This window comes from Harpia harpyja, chromosome 10 (genome assembly GCF_026419915.1).
Source record: "Harpia harpyja isolate bHarHar1 chromosome 10, bHarHar1 primary haplotype, whole genome shotgun sequence".
Taxonomy (NCBI): Eukaryota; Metazoa; Chordata; class Aves; order Accipitriformes; family Accipitridae; genus Harpia; species Harpia harpyja.
The window spans coordinates 38455888-38479707 of NC_068949.1; the positions used below are offsets into that span (position 1 = coordinate 38455888).

General features: G+C 35.3%; 1 protein-coding gene across 1 annotated transcript; it reads left to right on the top strand.

Annotated features, from left to right (window-relative positions):
• Window positions 1-1443: 1443 nt before the first annotated feature.
• Window positions 1444-21514, top strand: CCDC172 (coiled-coil domain containing 172). The gene is made up of 8 exons (XM_052798734.1): window positions 1444-1522; window positions 1743-1828; window positions 5270-5386; window positions 6848-7013; window positions 8976-9077; window positions 10038-10140; window positions 20559-20646; window positions 21482-21514. Exons 1-8 carry the CDS (start codon window positions 1444-1446, stop codon window positions 21512-21514), a joined length of 774 nt encoding a protein of 257 aa, XP_052654694.1.
• Window positions 21515-23820: the final 2306 nt, after the last annotated feature.

A 23820-nucleotide genomic window follows, 5' to 3' on the forward strand; every position in this document is an offset into this window, starting at 1 on the left:
TTTCTTTCTTAGATAGAGGAATGTCTTTTCTTTAAAAATCACCATTTTATAGCGCACTATCAGCTATAACATGGCGCTTTTTAAGCAGTAAATGCTATAACAAACCCTTTTTCCAGAATTCTCAGTTTCATTTTGCTAACTGAGAACAGCTTTTCCACCAATAAGACATTTGTACTCTCATGTATATTGTTTTGCTTCTTACGGTCAAAGATTTTCTAATTTCTGAACTTTGCTGCTGCAGTCTATTCTAAGACAGTATCTCCTCTGAGGAAAACTCTTTAACAAGACAAAACTGTCAATAATCCTAATCTTTTTCAATGTTAAAAAGGCTGGTAGGCTATAAAGTTCCATTCCTCCAGGCTTTTTCTGCCTCAAAGCAAAGAGGCCAACTTCACATAGGTATTCCCTGTGGGGAATGGTAGTTAATCCTTTTCAAGATGTAGGAACAAACCCCGTAATATGAATTATGTTTTCAATGGGGTATTTACATTTCCAGGTATACCATCCAGTAATGTACAAACCAGAAAGCTGCAGAAGCTCAGAGCATAGTAAACTCATACACAAGTATTCTCCAGAAGAGCATACAACAGGCTGCATTATGATCTTTGCTTACTGAGACCAACTGGAACAGAAACATTGCCATTTTACGTTAATGGTGAAATGCAGCTGAATTCAGTCTGATCACTGTTACGTAAGTTATATGTAGTCAGCTTTACCATCATCTTCTGTATGATAGCAGATTTTAGCCTATTTCCTTAACTGCTAAGGTTAGACATCAATCCTCAAAAGATAAATAAATATGAGCAGATATAATATTTAAAAAGGATGGTGATCACTCCATAGAAAAAGTAAGGGGTAAAAAAACCAGCTTCTGAACAACACAAAACCAGTATAAAGCGTATGGTCCCAGAGAAATAAAGAAAGTCAGAGCTGTTTGATCAAAACTCCCCAGACTCTGAGTCAGAACCCATGTTTCACAAATGTGCAGAAGTTTGACAGGATTCAGTGCCAGCCTCCTTTTGCCTAGCCAAATTATCTTCTTTCTCCTGCTCCTACCATGCTGCTGCTCTGCCTGCTCATTTCCATCTCCTGTGATTCCCACGTGGGCTCCCCCAGCCAGTCATCCACGTTTCCCTCTGCCCGAGGTTCACTCTCACTCCCCACTTCCCGCAGCCCACACGTCCCACTCCGTCACCTCTTCCTCCTCAGCTGTGTCCCAGCTACCACTGCTGCTTCCCTCTGTGGTCTGGGGTTTCTTTCCCGACCCCCGGCCGGCAGAGGCCAAAGGGCAGAACCAAGGTCTGGCAGGGCACAGGGCCCTGAGGGAAGGGCTGTGGCCGGGCCCAGCCTCACCTTCCTCCAGGGCATCCCAGCTTTAATCAACCAGCCCTCCACAAAGACAGCAAGACCCGGAGAACTCACAGATTCCACGAGAAGAGAGAAATGAACCTGGATGCTTTGTTCCAGCAAATACAGCTCACAGAGAAGCAGGCGAGGGAGAAGAGGCACCTCATCCAACAAGGTCTGCCCTGGGGCTGCCATTTTGTGGGTCTCCATTAATGGCCTCTCCATTTCCTGGGGGAAGAGCAGGGTGGCCCCACTGTGCTGCCATGAGGGGACCTTTATCAGTGAAACCTTGGCAGGCAGCCGGGCTGGCTGCTTCTTGCCAATGGCATGTTTTTATAAGAACATAACTTTTACAAACAGAGCACACATTCTTACAAGTTTTTGTTGTGTTGCAGCTAAAAGCGACATAAATAGAAGTTATGAAAAAATTAAGCAAATAAAGGAAGAGCTAAGCACTGCTAAACAGAAATTAGAAACTATGGTAAGCAGGCATGTTTATAGTATACAAAATAATGAAATACATTATATTTACAAAAATATGACCTATTCTTTCAGGAACAGATTCATAAACACTTTCAAGGAGTATGCTTCACCTACCAAAAAACACAGCATTGAGAAAACTTACACTGTGCATTTCTGTAGTGAAAAAAGGTCTGTCAACGTCTTTCCCCTCTCACAAATCTCACCCTTCAGGCTGGGTCCTGGCTATGTTCATGGACTCGCTCACCTCAGGGGTAGGAACGTTTCCAGATAACGCTTCTAAAAACTGGAAGCGTTGGAGACAGCGCGTGTGCACGTGAAGTCAGTCCTGCTCCGCAGGTAGAGCTTGGCAGGGAGCGGACCACCATGTCAGGTCAGTCCGTTCACAAGACGCAGCCACCAGACGTCAGCTGGAGGCAGACGAGCTGTTCAGGTACGGTGTGAGCGGCCCTGCCCTAACAGTCCTGGAGCTCGTGATAGCACTATCCTTCAGAGGCCCGGAAACCATTCCTTTGTTGTCCACTGCCATTCATTAAAGGCCTTTCACGAAAAATACATGGAAACATTCCCTGTGTTTACTTCACAGGATCTTGATTCATATACTAAAGATCTTCCTGTGAGTCTGAGCTCACAGTAAGGGCTTAAAAGGCCTAAGTGTTTTTCAGGGATGCCAAAGACAGAGGAAAGTTTCTGAATCTGTTTAGTATTTTTAAGATTTTAGTATGCTTTCCACTTAACCAAACTGCAGACATATTTCAGATTAAGCTTCCAGTTTTGCAGAGCTTTTCACCATTAATACCTGTGGTTACAAATGATTTAAAAGTCCATTTGCTTGTGCCTGAAAATGAAGTCTAAATATCATCCCCCGTGCTCTTAAGTATCTGCGCTGGCAGAAAGTGTATGCACAACAGGAAAGCATATGGAGCCTCCTTTGAAGTCAGAACTGTTGTATCGTATCACTCAAATAAACACCTTCAAGAAACTTTGGGGACTGCCTCACCTAATTGTGAAAATATATGTTTGGGGGATGATTTTCATCGTTCCAAAACCAGGCTCTTTTGCCTTTTGTAAAAGACTGTGTAATATATATAATAAATATCAACATTACTGTGAGGGGGTCAGAATAAAAGAGAACTCATTTACAAATATTTACTGGTTGCAAACTGAGACTATAATCATGCAAGCAGTTATTCACGTACTTGCATTTATGCACGTACTTGCATTTATGCATGCCACAATCACAGAGCCCAAAAGTGCTTTAAAATAGTAACTTATTTAACCAACACAGATTATATCTGGGTGTTGCCTGTTAGGTAAAGTCCTTTGTAGTCTTGCTCATAAATTTATTTATGAACATCACATTTTATGTTTATACTACTAATTTGTTATTGATGCATTGTGATTTATAATCAAGGTTTACGTGGTAGGTACAGAACGTCCCAAGAGTAGAGCCATTATTGTAAACGACTAATGGGAAGAGCTGAAGAACTATTCCTAATTAAATCTTATGTGCTTTACCCACCAGGATTAATAATATTCTCACTGACATCCACAAAAATATATTTTACTTGCCTGCTTAGTCTGACATCATTGATTCGTTTATAGATAGGAAATGGTATAAAAAACAAGCGGAATGGGAAAATGCATTTCAATCAGGCTGTGTTTAGGTTTAAAGATTATATAGTTACTGAAATTATTTAAAGTAATTTATTTTTCAGTACAGGAATTCAGGTTACGTATGTCTACAATAGTTAATGTAATTCAAATAATATTTAATAATGGTGTTGAGCTAATGCTGTTCCATTTGTCCCGCACCAGATAACTGCACTTCTTTATAAGCATGCATATCCAAGCACGTGCATGCACAGCAGCTTATACCTGACCAAGCAGATGAGACTGAGTTCAAAGGTGTTTTGACCTCTATTTCACAGAGACTGCCTGTGGTCAATCAAAGATTCCTAGGAAATGCTATTTTTTTTCCTCTGTTCTGTGAAATCAGGTAGCATGTAATTAGAACCCAAATTATAGCATTTTGCTTTTCATGGCTTAATGATTTCTTAAAAAATATCTGTTGCAAATGCATAGCTTAAGTTGGCATCTTACAGATGGAGAAATTACACTGCATCTAGTTATATTCAGTAATATAAATACCTTGGTATAAGACCATCTACTCTCTTTGAATTAATAGGTAAAATAAATATTCCTGAGGCAAGAACTTCCTGGACATTTAGCATGCCGGACATATCAGGGATAAGGAAAAAATCTGGTCCTTTTCTTTCCAACTCTCACATTGTAGTCTTAGGGCATTTGATTCCACTATCCTCTTCCTCCTGTTTTGATCAGATGCACTTCATCTGCACCCTCTCCAAAATCACCTACATTATTTCATTTTACAATCTTTTCATTTTTACCTCTGTAATATCATTATTATTTGGTCTTTTCTGCTTCTGCACACACAAACAGTCATGTATCATCCTGGCTATTCAGTTTACTTCCTAATACTTACCCTGTGCCTTTAAAGTCTGTGGGCAATTCTGCTAACTTGACTTTTCCTACTCATGGTTCTGAGTATTACAGAATGAGTCATTCTCTTGACCTCCTTTTCTCCACTTCACCAGATGAATGATTCTCATCCTTTAAGACTGTTCAACACTTAGCTGTTCCCTATTTATCTGCTGTTATAGTTTATCCCACCATATATCTTAACTTAGATTAGACAATGATACAGTAGATGCACTGGAAAATTGAGACGAACTTTTCAGCAAATTTTGAAAATGCAGTGGTTGAACAGCATACCCTTCTATCAGATAAACTACTGTTTAAAATTAATAAAACTAAAAATAAAACTATATGCAAAATAGAAGTTTGGGACTTGGGGGGGTTATGGTCAAACTCTCTTTAACCAATAAGCTAATTTCTATTACACTTCCTTGGCTAAGAATTCCAGAAATTGTGCTCAGAACAATATAAGCATATCCCTCCCTCCTTCACATATGCAATAGTAGCATTGCAGAGCTGATGATGTGTACAGCCATTCAGTAAAAACAATGATGTTGGACCCCTGTCCCTCTGATATTATTGTCTGAATTGGTACGTGATGAGCTTTACACAATTAGATGGAGGACACTGTATTATGTTGGGTAAAAGATCCCATATGATCAATATTTTTCCTGGTTTTAACCTGAAACTGAGCAGACTTTAAAATGACACTTTAGATAGATGGACCAGCACTAAATGTGTCTTTTAAAGAAAGGATACTTTTCAAAAGCTTAGTGGTATATTGGAAGATTATTGGGGGAAAAAAGAGCTGTTATGCTTTTGCTAGTCCAGCAGCTATGCCAACTGTGTTTTAACTGGACCAAGATCCTTATGTACAATATCAAAGTATATGAAACAATAAAACAATAACCTTACTTTATAACCTTTTTTTTTCTCTTGGAAGGTTCAGCATCTGTCTGAAAAACAGTTCTACTTAGAAATTCTGAAGAAGCGTGAAGACAGCTTAGAGAAACAGAAAGCTGAACTTATTAATCAAAACAGCAGTCATCTTAAAATCTTTGTATGTTTCCAGCTATGATATTCAGACAACTCTTTTCTACTGTATGAGAGTAGGCAGCTTTAAAATTTGAAAATATGGAAGAAGTAATGTTTTAAATCTGGAAAATATATTCTTTTTGTAATCTAACATACCTAACAATGTAAATGTAGATAAATTCTCACTTTAAATTTAAACCATGATCTAAGGTAATGTATGCTGCAGTTTATCTACAAAGCTGATTTAACATTCTTGACTTAATTTTCTAATGTCTGCTGTTGTATGACTGAACTCCAAGTCTGACATATTATTTCCTTTGTAAAAGAAAACTAGGAAAGTCTCACCTTAAATTGGACAGGCTCATCCACAATAAAACATATTGAGAAGGATCAAAGGAAAAACAGGGAGGCCAACCCCACATTTTAGGAATCCTGACATACCACACAATCTCTTTGATGCTAGACACACCTAGCCACCCCTTAAAAGGTAGCTATTTGCAACATATACAAAACCCAAGCTTTTCAGTTCTCTCTTGTGCTAACCTGAATATATTGCCTTCCTCTTACTTCATTGTAGGTCCTTGGATCTGTAGCTATTAAGAAATGCCACAGATGAGTAGTCTTCTCTGCATATGTATTTGTATTTTAAATCAGCAGAGCTAAATTTTAAATATTCAGTATGAATCACCAGTATTAACCCTAAATCTTTAGGCAGATATCCTTTTAAGTAAGTAATATTTCTTCAGCATCCAAAGTATTCCCATTCCTAAATATACAAAGAAAAATAAATATTACAAGTATCATAGAAAAAATTATTAGCTATAAAAGCTAAATATCCTTTGAAGAATTGTGAAGTTTCTTTTAATTGTAACCACTCAAGTCTGATATATAGGTTATTGTTTCTTTCTTCCTGTATATAGGGGTCATTTCATTTTATTTAATTTAGCAATCAGTTAGGATTTTTTTAAAGGAATTTAATATAGCCTTTCTCTTTAGAATATTTTTTCCACAAAATGAAACAGTGACTTCCTATCAACTATGGCTTTCTTGGTAGTTACTGAGGGAGTTAAAGTAAGTCTGCATTCTGCAGAGGAATAAACACCACTTTTATTTCATTAAATAACAGTCTAAAAAAAAGAGTGGCCATGCTATGCTACTGACTTTAAACAGAACTTTCTACTAATTTCAATAAAGAGTTGAACTGAAAAACTGCTGGTACAAGTCTGTAACATAATGTAGTGATTTTTTAAATTTTTTTTTATTATTAAGAATATATCCTTCAATTTTTCAGAAAAAAAAAAGTTAAAGCAACAGACAAAATGATAGAGCTGTAGACCATTTTCATGTTCTCATAACTTAGGAAAAGTAAATATACTACATTTATACTACAAGTTTAAGGATAAACAACAGTGTGTTTCAGTCTGCCTAGCTTAACGAAGACTCTTTTTTTCACCTGAACATTCCATTTTCCCTTTCTTTTTTTCAGAGAGATGCAAAGAGAAAAATGACTGAAGAGGAAGATAATTTTGCTAGAGAAGTAACAGAGTTTAACAATGAGTATGGACTAACAAGTAATAGAGACCTTCTGATTAAAAAAAAAGTCAAGACTGAATTAAATGATTTAGAGAATGAGGCAGCTCTGTTGAAAAACCGTAAGTCTTATATTAAACTATTTTATCTTGGATTACCAGAGAATGAATATAAATCAGTAAATATAGCTATGCAAAACAATAATTTTAATTCCATTCCCTTGCTGTCTGGAACTTCCTCTTAGAGTATGGTCTGACGTACCACATTACACAAGCATAATTAAAGCCTCTTCTGTTCCCTGTCCTCTTCAGTCCTTTCTGACTATGAGCACTATGAGGAGAAGCAGCAGTCCTGCAGAAGTGGCTTCCAATGTCTAATGTCAACCAGTACAGAGGTGCACTGTCACACATAGCATACTGTACTAGGTTTGCGCTGATTATAATCACCCATGGTTGAGCTATTTAAATTTCCTTAGCTTCAAAAGAACCATATGCACAGTTGTCTTGTAGGACTGGTCTTTTACTGCCACAGTATAACTTTATCTTTGAGTTAAGATACAGAATATGAGATTTCTCAGAACAGAGAGTCAGACTGAAAAGCAATCCTTCAGCAAGGAAATAGGAGTCATCATGGATCACAAGCTGAACATGAGTCAATGACATCAGAACGCCAACACCATACTGAGACATAAACATAATTCTGACCTCTAAGACATGCGAAATAATCCTTCACTCTATTTAGGGCAGTTAAGCTCTTAGCTGGAGTACTATGTATCCAGTTTTGGATGTTAAACTTCAAGAAAAAATGTGGACCAGCTGAAGAGAATCCACATGGGACCAGTGAGAGTGATCAGAGATCTGGAGAACATGAGAAGGAAAAAAATTAAAGAATTAGGACTATTTAACCTGTGAAGGAAAAGACTGATGGAAGATGGATATCAATCTTCAAATCATTCAAGGATTCTGTAAAAAGGAAATTAATATATTCTCCATACCTATAGTGAACTGAATAGAAAGTACCAAGTGTAAACCACAATAAGGGAGAGTCTGGCTGGCTGTTTAGAAATCTTTCTAAGAAGAACAGTGAACAACTTAAACATTCTGCTTTAGGAGATTCCATTACCAAAGGAATTAGGAGTCTTCATTACCAAAGGTCTTTAAAAACGGGTTAGACAAGCATCTGGCAGAAATGACAGAGGTACAGCTGATGACCCTTCAAATTCCTTTCCACTCTCATGATTCTATGATTCATAAGCATCAGCACTTTGAATTCCCGATATCTGATGTAAAGTTACTGAAATTTGACTATCCATTTGAGTTTGTACTTGATGGTACCTTCCTTCTGCATTTCCTGTGGCTCTGATTCTGATTTACAACTAAAAAAAAGTCTGTATTTGGTGGCACCTGTTACTTTTATTGATTAATTTTTACATATTCAGGCAGATCTGATCAGTCAAATGATCAGTAGGACATGAAAGGCAACTAACATTCCTCTCTAGGTTCAGTTGCTGTCTTGATTCCATCCTTTTAAATTGCACTTTTTTTGAGGTACAACTTGTCTGTCTTTCTGTCTGCTACAGTCCTGAGCACACTGACAACACTAAAGAGAAAAGTTTACTTAAACTCATAACAAGAAAATTATGTGAGGACCTCCAGTTGTCAGGGAAACAATCACAATTAATTCCAGATGCTGTCAATGGTCAGGTTCAAATGTCCATAACACTAAACAAAATAAGGGGTTTTTTTAGTCCTGCTGAGAAGTGTCTGTTCACCACCTATTCAGTAAGTCATCTTCCTTTACAGCTGAAGTAACTCTAAAGCAAAAATTCTTTTTATGCCCAGTCAACAAAATATGTCAAATATCTTAATAACATTAAAAAAAATTTTCTTTCATAGTTATGAGTACATTATATGACATAATTTCCTGTGAACTGGGGTTTATATGACTGATTTTAGTTGATTTTAGTTTTATATTTAAGGTTCTTTTTGACTAGCTGAAGATTGGTAGTAGTTAAGAATATTTAAGATTATATCATGAAGACTAAAACTGCAATGTGTTTTAATTTAAAACATATTTTTTCTTAGAAATGGAGTCAATGGAACATAAAAATGTTCAGTTAAATGCACTCCAGCTGCAGAAGAATGAATTAAAGCAGGATTTATTTACTCTCCAAAGTGAACTCAAAGGTGTGCCTGACAATCACGTTATGATAATTATTTGTGGCTTGACAAATGCTTTTGAAAAATCTTTTCTCTCAAGTTATTTTTCTCAAGAAAAAGAAATCATACAAACAAGATTTTAATATATTTTTACATTATGTAATACATCATTTTTAAATATGGTTATAACAAGTTTTATGGATTTCAATAAGATTTATTTTAAATGTCAGTGATACTGAGGTCTATAGATTTGCTGAATCATAAGCTATAAATATGAAAAAGAAATTTTTACTTTTGCTGGTAAGTGATATACTTAAATGGAGAATTTAGTGTTTCAAAGTGAACTTAAAATCAACATAAATATTGTTTAAAACCCATTAACCTATAATTAAAGATTCAAATGTTTAACAAGCAACATGGCTTGGACTGATAAAGACAGATTTGGCCTCAGTGCTAAACCTCTGAGTTGTAAATTCAACTGTCATCTCTTTACTGACATTTGTCTGTTCATGTATGAAAGTCTGTGCATTAAAAAAAGAAGTCCATGCACAAAGCTGGGAGGAATGTGTTGAATACACAGGAAACCTATAAAAGAAAAAAACTAAAAAGATACAGAGAGAACCAAGAAGGGTTCTGTGTCAAAGGTGATCACAAGAAATATGGATGATTTTGAAATTTGGATTAAAAGAAAATGTAATCTAGAAGTGGTTTAGTAACTTTTTTACAAATGTGTAAATAACATCTCACAGTAAGAAAGCTAAGAAAGACAGGCCATAAATAAGGGAAAAGGAAGGAAATTTTCTAGAAGACTGCAATATGCGTACCAATTACAATTATAAAATAATTCATGTTCTTTAATCTGATGCCTTTACCCTACAAACAGTTTCATGAAGAAATATTAGAAAAGATAAATTTAGAAAATGTAGGAAGTCTTTGAATATGGCTGATTAATATATATTTACAAGGTAATTGTTATTTTATGTTTAGACCTTGAGAAAGTAATCAGGGAGGCTGAAAGAATGACAAAAGATTTAGAAGCAGAAAAAGTCCAAGTCATTGAAAAACCTCAGACTGATCCTGAATGTTTAAGGTAAGAGTCTTATGTTAGTAAGTTCCTAAATTTAATTGTAGGTCTGTAACTTCAGACCAGTCCTTGTGGCAATGACTATTTTACATTCCTGTACAATATTCCTTTGAAATCAGAAGAATCATTCATTTTTATTACAGAACACGAATTCCTGTTGTTTGTTACAACCTTTCACCCTTACATGCATACTCCAATGAACTAAAAACTGGAAGCGTTTGCAAGGAAGTCAGTCAAACTTGGAGGCAGAGCAAAAGACTGCTCCTTGGGTGGAAGGCCAGTTCTTAAGTTTTTGTAAAAATAGTGGTGGTACACAGAGTACTGATGAACTACCCAATGCTATACGTACATCTGCTGACTGGCTGTACAACCTTCCCCAGAGCCTGACTGCAATGGAATGGATTGGCCACAATAACCTCCTTGGGTCAGGTGGGCCTTGAATCTACTAAATGTAGATTTGTTTTCTCTGTGATCTCTAGCATCAGTTCTAGTTTGCCTTCTAAGTAAGCTGGTTTAGAACAAAATTTTGAAGATTCAACCAATACAGAACACCTTGCACAGCCTCCCTTAATAGTGAATATTGCTTCCCAGGAACTGAGTGGCAATAACTCATTTCTTTCCAGTTTGCTTTAGTGCAACATTTACATTTTCACTATAGAGAAAATAATGTAATGTTTTCAACAAAAATATCTTCCAATGCAGAAAGCCCCATATCACAGAATTAACCATCTTTTTCCTATTTTATGGTGTTCCAGATGAAAGTGCCTGTGGATATTTAAAAATATTTAATAGAAAATGCAGAGGAACTCCTCCTAGAAAAGCTGGTCAAAAATATTCTCTAACAGAAATTGTTAGGGAAAACACAACTTTTGTTACTATCGCATTTTTTTCCTATACATTTCTGAGTTTTTGACAAAAAATAAATATAGTATTTTTTTTTCTGAAAACTTTCAATGGAAAAATAAAATTTTGCAGAGAACCCTGAGCATTTTTCTGAAAGACGATTTGTTAATGGCCCATTTTTTGCTGAATATTGGGTTTGGAAAGAAAATGATATATCAGCCCTGTTACTAACTCTCTTCAATCTCTTACATGGTGTTGAAACATGGCCAAAATTCCCTCAGCATAAAAATTAATTAGCTCACAATTCTGCATACAGTAGCAAAAACTTTGCATTCAACATATATATAGAAGACACAGTGTAAATAATAACAACAGAAGCAATTCTGTAAGACAGCATGTTATAATTCACTTCTACGTTTTTCATTGCATCGTGATATATTAGGTTTTGTGATACATGAGGTTGTCAACTTCCTTCTAAATAACATACTTCCCTTGGAGTAGTTTACTGCCATGATGCCACTTAATATCCCAATTGGTGTAATTAGTTTTCTATAACAGCTTTCCTGTGTATAAGGAACAGAGTAGCAAACAGCTCTGCCACTGATGGCTATGAGATCCTAAGCAAATCATTCAAAACCATGTATGTCTGTCTTTCTACATAGTAAAATTAACTCACAGCTCTGTGGAACGATACTTTGGTTTTATCTGGATGGAAAACACAACAGTGGGTAAAACATATTAAATTCTATTAACTACAAAACCACAAAGTGTCATTTACAGCCAAATCAAGAAGGATGATGAAATTCTTTTATTTCATAAAATGCTTCATTTTATGGTCAAGATAAGCTTACATTATTTGATAATTGCATGTAGTGCAAAATATGAAGTGTTCCTACTGCTGTTACTACCATCACAAAAAGCTAGGTCTCCTTGAGGTGTAATAATGTATTGAATAAATTTTCTTTACATTAAAATATTTTTTCATTTCAGATACTGGAGAAAATTTAGGACAGATTTGTCTAAACCGTACTTCTATCTTGCACTGGCTTTTGATCAGAAAAGCTCAATGCTTTACAGAGGGAGATAGCCCTGAATAAGTTAACTCAGATGCCAGAAGCAACATAGCTATGTTACTGTACTTCCACGTCAGCATGAATAGATTCTGCTTTTCAGTAGAGCCAAGCAGGCAATCCTCATTTGTCTATTTCTGTAGGCATAGTGCTGTGCTGTTTAGAATTATCCCAAACTTTATCAGACTCATACAACTTTATCAATTCTTTTTTTTGTTGTTTTTTAACAAAACCTGCTCATCACTTCTTGGTTTGGACTACTGAATTAAGAGAATGAAAGGGAATTTAAAGTATTATATGCTATAAATAGTGCAGTATATAACTAGTCCCCCTAGAGGTACCTGATTGCCCTCCAGTACCTACAATGAGGTCATCAAGAAGATGGAGCCAGGATCTGCACAATGCCGCACAAAGGGAGAACAAAAGGCAGAAACCAGAAGTTGAAACAAGAGGGGTATCAAATGAATGTAAGGAAAAACTTGTTTATCATGAGGATAGTATAGCAAAGGAAAAGGTTGCCCAGAGAGGTTGCATAGTTTTCATCCCTGAAGGTTTTCAGACTTGACTGGATAAAGCCCTCAGTAACCTGGTCTAACCTTGTAACTGATCAAGCTTTGAGAAGGATATTGGGCTAGATGACCTCCTGACATCTCTTCCAGTCTGAATTATCCAATGAACCAATAATCATTGTGAATTACGCAGCCCATAGATCAATACATGTGCACTGGTTTGTGCCTACACTGCTCAGAGGCAGCCTTATCTGCAACAAACCAGTCATCTCCACACTGCCTAGCATTTGGTGAGATCATATCTGCTCCGGTTCCTGTGTAGCATCTCTGTGACATTAAAATATAATGTCATCTATATACACATATTTTCCATTCAAAATGCATTAAATACTTAAAGAAGTTATGTCCAGCACAGCAGAGTGCTGGTTCAAAATGACAATACATAGCACATGCATTGCATGCTCTATGATGTGCCACAGAAGTATTTGAGGGACCACAGCTGCTGCAGCAGAGCACGTGCTGATGCAGTCCATGGCAATAGTCTCTCTGGAGCAGATCCTTGAACAAACTATCCTGTCCACTCCTGTGGGTGCCCCCTGAAGGGAATCTGAGAATAAAGAATTCATGCAGTGTCAGTGGGAAAAACTAAAGTACCAGCCACCTGGGGTGAACCAGGAAGCCCTCCTGACAGTCTAGTTACACCTTTGGCATTTGCAAAGGACCTTTCGCAGCCAAAGTACCAATTAATGCAATTTCACATATACTAGTGTCTATCTTAATAGGAGTCAGGGATTGAACCTACTGTGTTTGAGAAACAACCCTAACAAGATCAGCTTTTTTCCCCATACAGAATCTAATGCAAGAATAGAATTTTAGTTTTTACTGAAAATTGCATTTAGTATATATAAAGAGAAGACTATTTTGACACAAATATGTATTTTTGATCCACATTACTTTTTTTCCTAAGAAATAAGCACAAAGTTTGATTCTTTTTTTTTTTATTAAAAAAATCAAAGTTTGATTTTTTTTATAGAGCAGGAAACCTCACCACTCTTTAATGGTAAAAATACCAATGTTTTCAATCCTTCCTTAGAACAAACGTGAGAGACATTCAGCATCAATAACCAGATATATGTAGTTCCCAGAACACCCTGTAAGTCTGTTATTGTATCACATACCTAGTCCCAGCTTAAAAATCAATATCAAAAGTAGCTGGCAAGGCAAGAATCTTCATTATAATTAAGTATATATCTTAAAGTAAATTGCATTTCAGCTGAAGAGTGTAGCCAGCAAATTCAAATTACAGCAATTCATCTTTGAGCTGAGAAAAATGCCCTGTACCATGTCTGCAGTTTCATAAAATTTCTCCCAAATCCATCAAAAAACTACAAAAGGTCATGAGAAGCACATACCGGTAATTCCAACAGCTGTTGGTGCTGCAGTTATAGGCTTGTTCTAATACACATCAGATGTAGGAAAAAGCTAACCAAAATTTGAATGTTAAGCACAGATGTAGTTATGGATAAGACACTATACCCTCTTCCTCAAAGTAGGCACCCTGGAAATTGTAAGTCTCATGATACAGGTGCATATCAGAGAAATATTTAACAAAGAGGGCTTTTTTTTTTTTTTCCAGAAAATATCTGCAATTAAAATCAAAAGCCTTATTTTAATCACCTATTCTGCCAGTGCCAGCCCCAAAAACAAAACAGCAGGAAAGAACTTTGGCATCAGCTCTCTTGAGTCACATTTCCCTGGCAGGTAGCAAGTAGCATCACTTAAGTGGAACAATACAGGGGTCAAGCAGAGACTAACTGATACCACTAAATTCCTAGCTATGTCATTTCACTATTATATTCATTGTAATTACTTACTATATTAATTATTTATCTTCTTCCACATTTTAATTTTAAATTTATGTGTTGCCTTATGTAAAGCAACCTAGAAATAATTTTAATTAACGTTTATTTAGACTGAGAGAGTTTCTACCTAAAATTGATATTTTTCCTACTATTCTAAAGGTAGACTAAGGATAAAATGTTTCTTTGAAACCTAAATTTCTGTTCTACTTCAGAAAAACAGTAGCAGAAGGGAAATGCATGAAGTCAGCCTACTTTGTAAATAGTTCAAGGCTTTGTATACTTGCCTAGTTCCTAAAAATGTAGTATTGCTTCTTATACTTCATAATACAGAAAAAGAAACTCCCTTACCAAAATTAGGAAGGAAAAAGCAATGCTTTCTTTCATACAAATCATACAGGAAATATGTTCATTAGAGCTGAACAAATGGTTCACACTAACAGTGGACTGCCTAAAGCCATGCATGGTTCTGGTGGTTAAAAAAAAAAAAGTTTGCCATTTAATTTTATGTTAAATTTTATAATCAGGAAATATCAATCTCTGGAGTAATATATGTAGTTCAAAATGAGTTTTTTAATGACAATCTCCTCATCGATTTTTTAAGCTTTTCTTTTTAATAGCAGTGCCTAGTGGAACTATTATAGTTTGAATTATGTTAAAATAGGTTTCCATTATAAATTGCAGTATGGATTTACAAAAAGTAGATCAAATCTGACTAACAATATCTTTCTTTGATAAGTCAACCTATTGGTTAGACAAAGAAAATGCAAATGCCATCCACCTAGACATTAGTAAAGTATTCGGTGTTATCCCACATGGGAAACTACTAGTTAACCTGGGGAAGACATATTAAAAATTTTAAGTGAGTAAGGAAATGACTGATAGTAACAACAGTAATAGGTCTGAAAAAGGAAATTTGGGGCTGGAAGAAGGTAACTGCAGCCACAGCTGGTCTTGCTAATGTTTTAAATCATGACTTTGGAATAGAAAATGTTTTAAGGCAACAGTGTAAAACAATTGAAAAACTCTAGACCTTGTAGACTGGAGCTGCTAAAAAAGAGGAGGAATATAATTACATGCAGTGCAAGTTTATGTACTTGTACACAACTAAGGACTTCAATAATAGGTACCTGGAAGCAAAGAAGAGACGCCTGAACATACTATGTAATCAAAAGACAACTATAAACATCAAAAGTAATTATAGCTGTGGAAAAGATAAAAGCAAGAGGCATTTCCAACAATAAACAGGAGGGTGTAAGAACACTGTGTATAAATTTCTCACCTACTTTTCAAGAAATATGCATTCAACCTGGAAGATGAGCAGAGAATGGAGAGCCCATAACGCAGAAGGAAACAAGGACAATTCTAAATCCTTTCTAGCTCTGAGAAAATTATACAGTTCACATGAAACAAAGCAGAATAGTATTGAGATACTAATTTCAGCAATAGGGTAGCCATATTAATACATCCAGATTGAGATCTAATTTTCCCTGTACAATAGAAAAATCAAGATATTTGAACTAGAAGGATCATTGACCCATATTTATTTTCCCTGCCTTTCAATAGGAATCTTATTGACCCCTAGAAACACATTTCAGTTTTGATGTGTCTGATGCTTGTATATTTTTTTTTCCTGTGTAACTTGTTCTTACAGTTCCAATGGAAAGTAGTCTGTATAACTTTGGTTTGTTGTCTGCACAAAAGCAAATCTATTCTAAATGTGCAGTTTAATTGTGTGCCTTAACCTTTTCATGTTTATTCATCTACAATAACATATTCCTTAAAGACTTCTTGTGATATTTGATGTATTTGGGGAATATAAAGTTTAAAAAAAAAAAAAAACAAACAAAAAAACCCCCATACTTTTCAAGACCTATAACTACTTTTATAAATAGTTGCCTGATAGCATTCACAAAACACAAGCTTTAGTCAATGATAATTATGTATTTTACATAGCATTTGATCCAGAACAGTAAAAGCTGAAATTTTCTTATTTTACCTAAGGTATTTCTATTTATTTTAATTTACATTTAATTCCCATTGTTATGTAGCCTAGTACCCTGTTCACTTTCATGTTTCATCTTCTTGCTAGCATTTATTATTACTACTAGATCACTTTCTTAATTTTTATTCTATTTATGCTCCTTCAAGCACATACTTTTATAATTTATTTGTTCAACTCAAGTGCTTGAATTTATGTTTTGAGATACTGAATTCCATTTAGGACTCATTTTCTTCCTTCCTCAATCAATTGACAATAGTCTGAAATTTATTGACTTCTTCAGCTGTATCAATAGCATTTTCTGTTTAGTAGTGTCAGCAAATTGTAAATACCCAGCAAAATCCTGCTCTCACTATAGAAACATACACATTAATTTAGTCCTGGTACTGAACTGAGACTGAATGACCTCAATGCTTTAGCTCTACTTTGGCTTCAGACAATAAACCAAAGTCTTCTATACTTTTCTTCAGTGTCAATAAAGTCTTAGAACCTTGATAAATGTTTCTCCTGACCTTTATGATAAAATTCAGGAAAATCAACATACATACTCTCAAGTTTATATATAACTTCTTAGGGAACTTTGTTTTGTACCATAAATTCTATCAGGATTCTATCTGGATATCAGTGTCAAGCAATTCTGTTTTATAATACACTATAATGTTTTCCCTTGTATTTATGGTTAAAAAATAAAATGGTGGTCATAAACAAGGCACAGACGAGAAGGAAAATATGAAAAAAATATTTTACTTATCTCAGCAAAACATAACCAAGAGACAGTCTGCTCCTTCTGCAACTCCAACAATAACGAGGTAGGGTCTTTCATCCCCACTTAGAAAAAAAAGGCTCTAAAAATACATATTCACCCTGCCTTCTACACAAACTATTTCTTCTCTGAGACCTCTTTACATAAAATTATTCTTGGAATGCAAGTTTTGGCTACTGGAGTCTTGATCCGATAATTTGAATCTGTGGATGATTTTCAGAGAAACCTGTTTGACAATAACATTATTTTCATCATAGTTCAATTCATAATACGAGCATGTATTGATTTCACAATTATTTTTCCTATTTGCCTTCTGCATATACAGCTGAAATTCAAGAAGAGTGTGTATCAACCACAAATGCCAATGCATTTAATAGCTGTGCTCATTTCAAAGCTGCAAAATCGATTGTCTTCAGTGATCCCCTCCTTCTTCATCTCTTTGTCACTTCTGGCATTCAAGAGTAATGGAAAATGGACAACTGATAGCAAAGCTCAGTCTGGGGCAAGCTAGCATCCAAAAAAATGCTGATGCTTTTGTCCCACCTACCTGATTTAAGGCTAGGTTTTGCTATCGCTATTTATCTTGAATGTTTTTCAAAGGAGTAGTCAAGCCTCCTTTCACAAATACAGCATTTCAACTCCAGCTGTTCACTAGAGCCCATTACCTGTGATGCTGTAACTTACCAATACACTGTTAATTCAGCGCAATAACTTTTTTGAAAGATATATTTTATTGTCATCAAGGAGACCAAAATGCTAAAAAAAAAAAAAAACCAACAACAACAAAAAAAACAAAGGACATGGAAGGCCAAATGCTAATGGGATTTTTCAGTTTGTTTGGGGTTTTTTTTCTGTTGGGGGTTTTTTTGGATGTTTTTTGGTTGGTGGGTTTTTTTGGGGGGGGGGGTTAAGGTATTTGCTTTTTATCATAGTCATAAGGAGGGTATAATTGTCATATTAATCCTTATTCTGGCAAAAGGTACATCTCTTTCCATTTCCGAAGGTGACAGAAAACCTGCCCTCCATCTAGAGAGTATAGTTTCATGAATAATTGGTTTGCACATTCAATCTGATAGTGGAAAGATGAATATGAATATCCTGCTTATCTTAAGTGTAAAATGAAAAAGCTAAATCTGCTTCCAGGTTAAGCATTTTTTTTTAATAGTTCCATTGTCTCACATTCCTTCTGGTAAAACTTCATCATTTATTCAGTAACTCAGGCATCCCCAATGCATTAATTGTGTAGACTGTAACTTAACAGACAGCCCTTGTTTTGTGAGTATAATATTCCTGGCACATACTGTAATTATCTAGCTTCTAAATAAGAAAGGAGGAAGACCTGAAAGCAGAATCAATTGATTAATGTAAAAATTAATCACCACATTTGAACGAATGTCTTTTATCACCACTAACCCATGCTATGTAAGGAGTTGTGCTGTCACCACATTTAAAAGTTTTATAAAATATTTTAAATAAGATTTTAAAATCCATATGCGAAATGTTAAAGTTTCAAAGCACATCATCAATAGTAATTAATTCACTATCCCAAGACACAGACCGATAAGCAACTCTTACTGCTTATCTTCTGGTTGTTCTATCCTTAGCGTACACCTAACATAGAGTGGTATCATTCTTAGCTGACAACTAGCAAACAGACTATGCATCAATTTTACAATGTGGAAGACAATGAGAGCATTTTCTCTGAGATTAACAGACTATGTCTTTTCCTAAAGTAAATTAGGCAAAGTAGGGCTTTTGTTTGTCTTAAATTAGGGTTCCAATATCACACTAACAGAGAACACAGAGAGAAAAAAAAATGAGGAGGCAAGGCAATGAAATTAAGCTGATTTAATCAAGTTCAGAAGCTGATCTTAGACCTTGGAATGAACTTCCCTCAATGAAAATGGTCTGTAAACTAGCACTGTCCTATAGTAAATATTTCATTTCTTAAAGTGTAGTTCAAAATATCCTTTTGTTCGAACACTTGTATGTATTATAAATGCAGGAGAAATATTCCTGAAAGAAGAGGCATTTACTCCTTCGTAGTACAAACCCACAGAGCTCATACTGTTTCCGTATTGATGGTAAGATATTTACATTTTCCACAGGAATAGCAAAATTAACTTATGGTCCAGTCTTATGCTACTATTCTAATGCCACATGGTGACTAAGCTATTCCTCTCATATGAAGCTAAACCTTTTACTTTTATTAAAGACATTTTCTTGTGTAGAAAACAATCTCCATCTGCAGTAGGACAGCTAAAGAGGTGCATCATCTATATAATAGGGTTAAATAATTTATTCCCTATTATAGCATATAAAAGAAAAAATAGTTGCTACCTCCTCTTTCAACTTCAGAAGAAATGAGGTCCTGCTTTGATGCATCAGTTTAGCTACTTAATGATAAGCAGAATATATACTTTTCCTCCTTTTTTTCAGTCTGTCTATATGTCCCAAAATATTCACATTGTTTGCTGAAACTGTATTAAGGGTAAGCAACTTTATCTTTCTCATTATGCTTTTCTTATGACAGCCATGGAAAGACTCAGTATAATCTCATCACCTTGTATTCATCAGATTACTAAAAGCTCTGGCATAGATTTCTCTTGGCCTACCGAGTATTAATTTAAACCACTACAGTCATTGATGTGCAAAGTTTAGGTGTCTCCTTTTAGCAGGACTAAATGCTCTTCTGAATGCAAAAATCATTACATTAAAATCAGTCCTTACTGTAGAAAAGTTGGGGAATTCCTGGCCGAGACTATTGGGAAAGAGTCAGTAAGCACTGAAGAATAATAAGAGCGGTGGGGAGAGAACAGCAGCAACAGCAAAGGAGTCTGCGGAGGAGTATGGAGCAATCATTGCACAGGAATGGCTGCACAGGGTCAGGCAGAGGACCCATCTAATCCAACATTCTGCATCCACCAATGGCTACAAGCAGATATCCAGGGAAAGTAAGAACAGTAATGTATGGTACTTCCTAAGTATCAATGTTCAAATTCGCATGTTTAAATAAGGAAAATGATGACTAATGAGGCCATAAATCTTTCATGCTTTATGAAAACAACACGGTCCAGAAATTTGTCTAACAAAGTACTTAGTCAAGATATACTTTGTAAAAACCCAAAATGTCATTTTCTGAAGTTCCTTACATTGCCATCACAACTGCCCGTGCTGAATGAAATCCAACGATATTGCTGGAGAGCAACATATTGGACTGCCAATTACAAAACCAGCAAACTTAAACCCTGATCATGCAAATAGATCAATGAGGCTTTTCTCACATAAGTCAAATTGACAACTGGAACCAAAGCTGAAAAAAAATAGTTACTCAAGTACAGTTCCCTGATCTGAAAATTTATTTGGTTTTGGACACAGGCTTAAGAAAGAATTGGAAAATTGCAGAAACGATGATTGGGAAAGCATCTGTGAGACTCTTCGAACAGAAATTGAAATTCTGCAAATGGTATGCCATTTTCATTATGTATTTTAAGTGTTTGATAATTTTAGTTTTAAATGTGTAATTTAAGATGATTAGCAGTGGTTTTAGATAAGCAGTTTTTTATACTATGTACACAGCCAAACATCCTTGCCTTGCAGGTGCACTCCAATTCTCATTTGTTTTAGCCTATTATTTCCAAATGTCCAGGAATATCATTTCTCACAGAAAAGGGAAGTACAGAAAAGCATTTAAAGATACATTTTTAGTACAAGACAGACCTATTTAGGGGACTAATACTAATCATTATTTTCCTGAAAGCTGCAAAAGATTACGCATTTAGGAGCTAAATTAATCTTTACATTCAGCTGTCATTTAAATGGAAGATGGGAATATGGAGAAATAGGATGATAATAGCATCCTTTTATGTAATATTTTATTTTGTCCACTCACAAATTCCTTAAAAAAATTAAAGTGTGGTTTTTCTCTAAATGTGAATCCTAACTTCAAATTTCTTCATTGTCAGTCTGTGTAACAATACAAAGAGAAAAAAATATTTTGGAGTCCCATTCTTGGAAATAAAGGGTTTTTAAAGGTTCATTTCAGAGCCCCTGATTGAGCTGCCACTAGGATCAATAGCAGAATAACAATCATGGGAAATTTGTATTACTCACTTTTATGATCAGTTTCAAGTTTCTGTTGGAGGAATCAAACTTACTTGCACTTTATCCGCTAATTTTATCAAGCTTGTCAAATTTCAGAAACAAAAAAACCCAGCTCGATGCTTAAAAACTTCTCTGTAAAGAACACATTGAACTAATTAGATTTCATTTTCTATAATTCAATTCTTTCTCTTTTCCAGAATCTATCACAAAAAAAGTTTTCAGAAAAGTGAAAAATATATGGCATATGATATGTAGTGTCATAGAAGCTAGTCTTTGAGTATTTTGAAACCATTTTACTCGGGCTACATCAGGTTTGCTTCTGGTTTTTTTGTTCAATTAAACCACAGTTTGTATCTGCCTTTACTTTTCATTAAAAAAAAAAAATATTCATTTAAAAGTGGTGGGATTTTTGTGTTTTATCCTCAAGTTCAACAGCTATCCATCTTTAGTTCCCTCTTTGTTGCCCATGAATGGACAATACATAGTCCACTACACATAAAGCTGAGTTCCTATATTACTAGCTCTATTCTCTATCACGTCTCATCACATCCATCTGTGTGTGCAAATAATTTTCAATTTGCTTCCCACCTGGGGGTTGGGATGGATAATTGTTCTTCACTAGTTTTTCTACACCCAAAGCTCTCCAAGCTACAGAGGGTGTCCGTCACACATAAAATTGCAAAAGATGTTTTACCAAGAAGGGAGGAATAAATCACTTTTGGAAGCTGACCAAATTCTGCCTGTGATGGAGAAAGGTTTTCTCCTCTTGGGACACAGCTGCAGTTTGAAGTCTGGCAAGGATTTATCTGCAGCACTGGTATCAAAGAGTATTCTGATCCACTGGGTTAACAAGGATAATTCCAAGAGGTTGGAATTATCATTCTTAATAACCAGTGCTGTTGGAGCTGACATCCTTATAAGGTTTTTTTTGTCTCTTCCCTAAGAGACATCCTCTTAGGATGTGCTTAATTTTAGACAACTTAGTCCTTCTGACTTCTATGGGACCATCTGCCTCTTTCAAAGTTAGGCAACTACTTCTTGTCCGTTTTGATCAAATCCAGGGCGTATTGCAAAATGATACAGTTGCATATCAGAGCGTCTACAGACAGCTAAAGCAGGGCTATTTCTGGGTTTAATTGCTGGAAACAGATATAAATTTGGGATTTGCTAGCATGGCTGAGTTTATCCTGATCATTTTATTCATTTAAGGGAGCTTGCTTACATTAAGTGTATTGGTTAATCAACCAGGAAAAACTTATTTTTAAACTTCAGGTTTATCCACTTATAGTTGCTTCAATTTACAAGAATCCTTGCATCTCTTTTGCAATGGTCTCATATTTATATAGTAGTTTGTTCCATATAGATTAAATACTCACATATAACATGAAACAGAACTCATTGGCTTATACCAGCTTTCTACATACACATTTAGGTAAGTGGCATAAGCAATAGCATCCAATAGCTATCAATTAATAATATAAATTAATGTCCCTAAGTCACCTGAAAAAAACATCTGGGGTAAAGAAATATGGTAAGCCCTTTTCAGAGATGATTCAGATTCCAGGAAACCAGTTGCAACTTCATTTTGGGGGGGAAGTTGTTTGTTTGTTGGGGGGGTGTTTTGTTTTTAATAGCTGTGAAAGTCTAAATTCTTGATTATTGTAGTAGAATTACAGCATAAATACAGCAAAATTTTTAATAACTCAAATGGCTAAAGCTCTCAGAATCAATATAACAACAAAACAAGAATAAAGCTCACCAAAAAAAGTGAAACAGAAATCAATACAAATCCTATTGGGCTAAACAAATCCCTCAACAGCTCTGAAAAAATACAATGCCAGACTAAACCAGGTGTTGCAGGGTGAATGTAAAACATACTAATTTCTCCAAGTATAAAAATACATTTGTCACCCCTGTCTTATGAGTAATGTAATTTGGGAGCAATATAATATTTCTGTTTGGAAGACTCAAACTAAAAATTAACCAAAAGTTTGTGTTTTGTGGATTTTCTTTAAAATTCTCAAACCAGGGATGAGTCATCTTTTAAATAATGAGTGCAAAAAAACGGAATCTTTTGGCATAAATATGCCAATTTGCCATAAATATGTTAAGGAACAGAACATTGCCAAATTGCCATGAAAATACACACAGAGTTATTTTGAATAAATAAATTACTTCACAGATTACATAGTAAGATTTTTTTTTAAAGGATAGATTATATATTATATACCTTGCATATGAAAGTGTAACAGAACCTCTGTGGCCAGAGGAAGTAGTTGTCCCTTTTGATGACAAAAAAAGATTAATTAGAGCCATAGAAGTACTTGAAGCAGTTAGTGAGAAAGAGGAATATAGCCCAAGAAAAAAGTTATTATTCTACAGAAAAAAAAGCATAGGGAAAACTAGCCATGCTTCTGTATTGAACCTGGAAACAGTTGCTTTTAGGATCAACAGATAAAGACTCCCTCATTTTTTAAGAGAAACAGAGAAATACTTTAGATTACTAAATTTACCTGGTAAGGATTCAGATTTGACA

Bases quoted from the DNA above. Each gene is read 5' to 3' on its own strand.
- CCDC172 (XM_052798734.1), top strand. From the start codon at position 1,444: ATGAACCTGGATGCTTTGTTCCAGCAAATACAGCTCACAGAGAAGCAG. The intron at 1,523-1,742 runs GTCTGCCCTGGG...GTTGTGTTGCAG, and splicing joins GAGGCACCTCATCCAACAAG to CTAAAAGCGACATAAATAGA. The intron at 1,829-5,269 runs GTAAGCAGGCAT...TTCTCTTGGAAG, and splicing joins AACAGAAATTAGAAACTATG to GTTCAGCATCTGTCTGAAAA.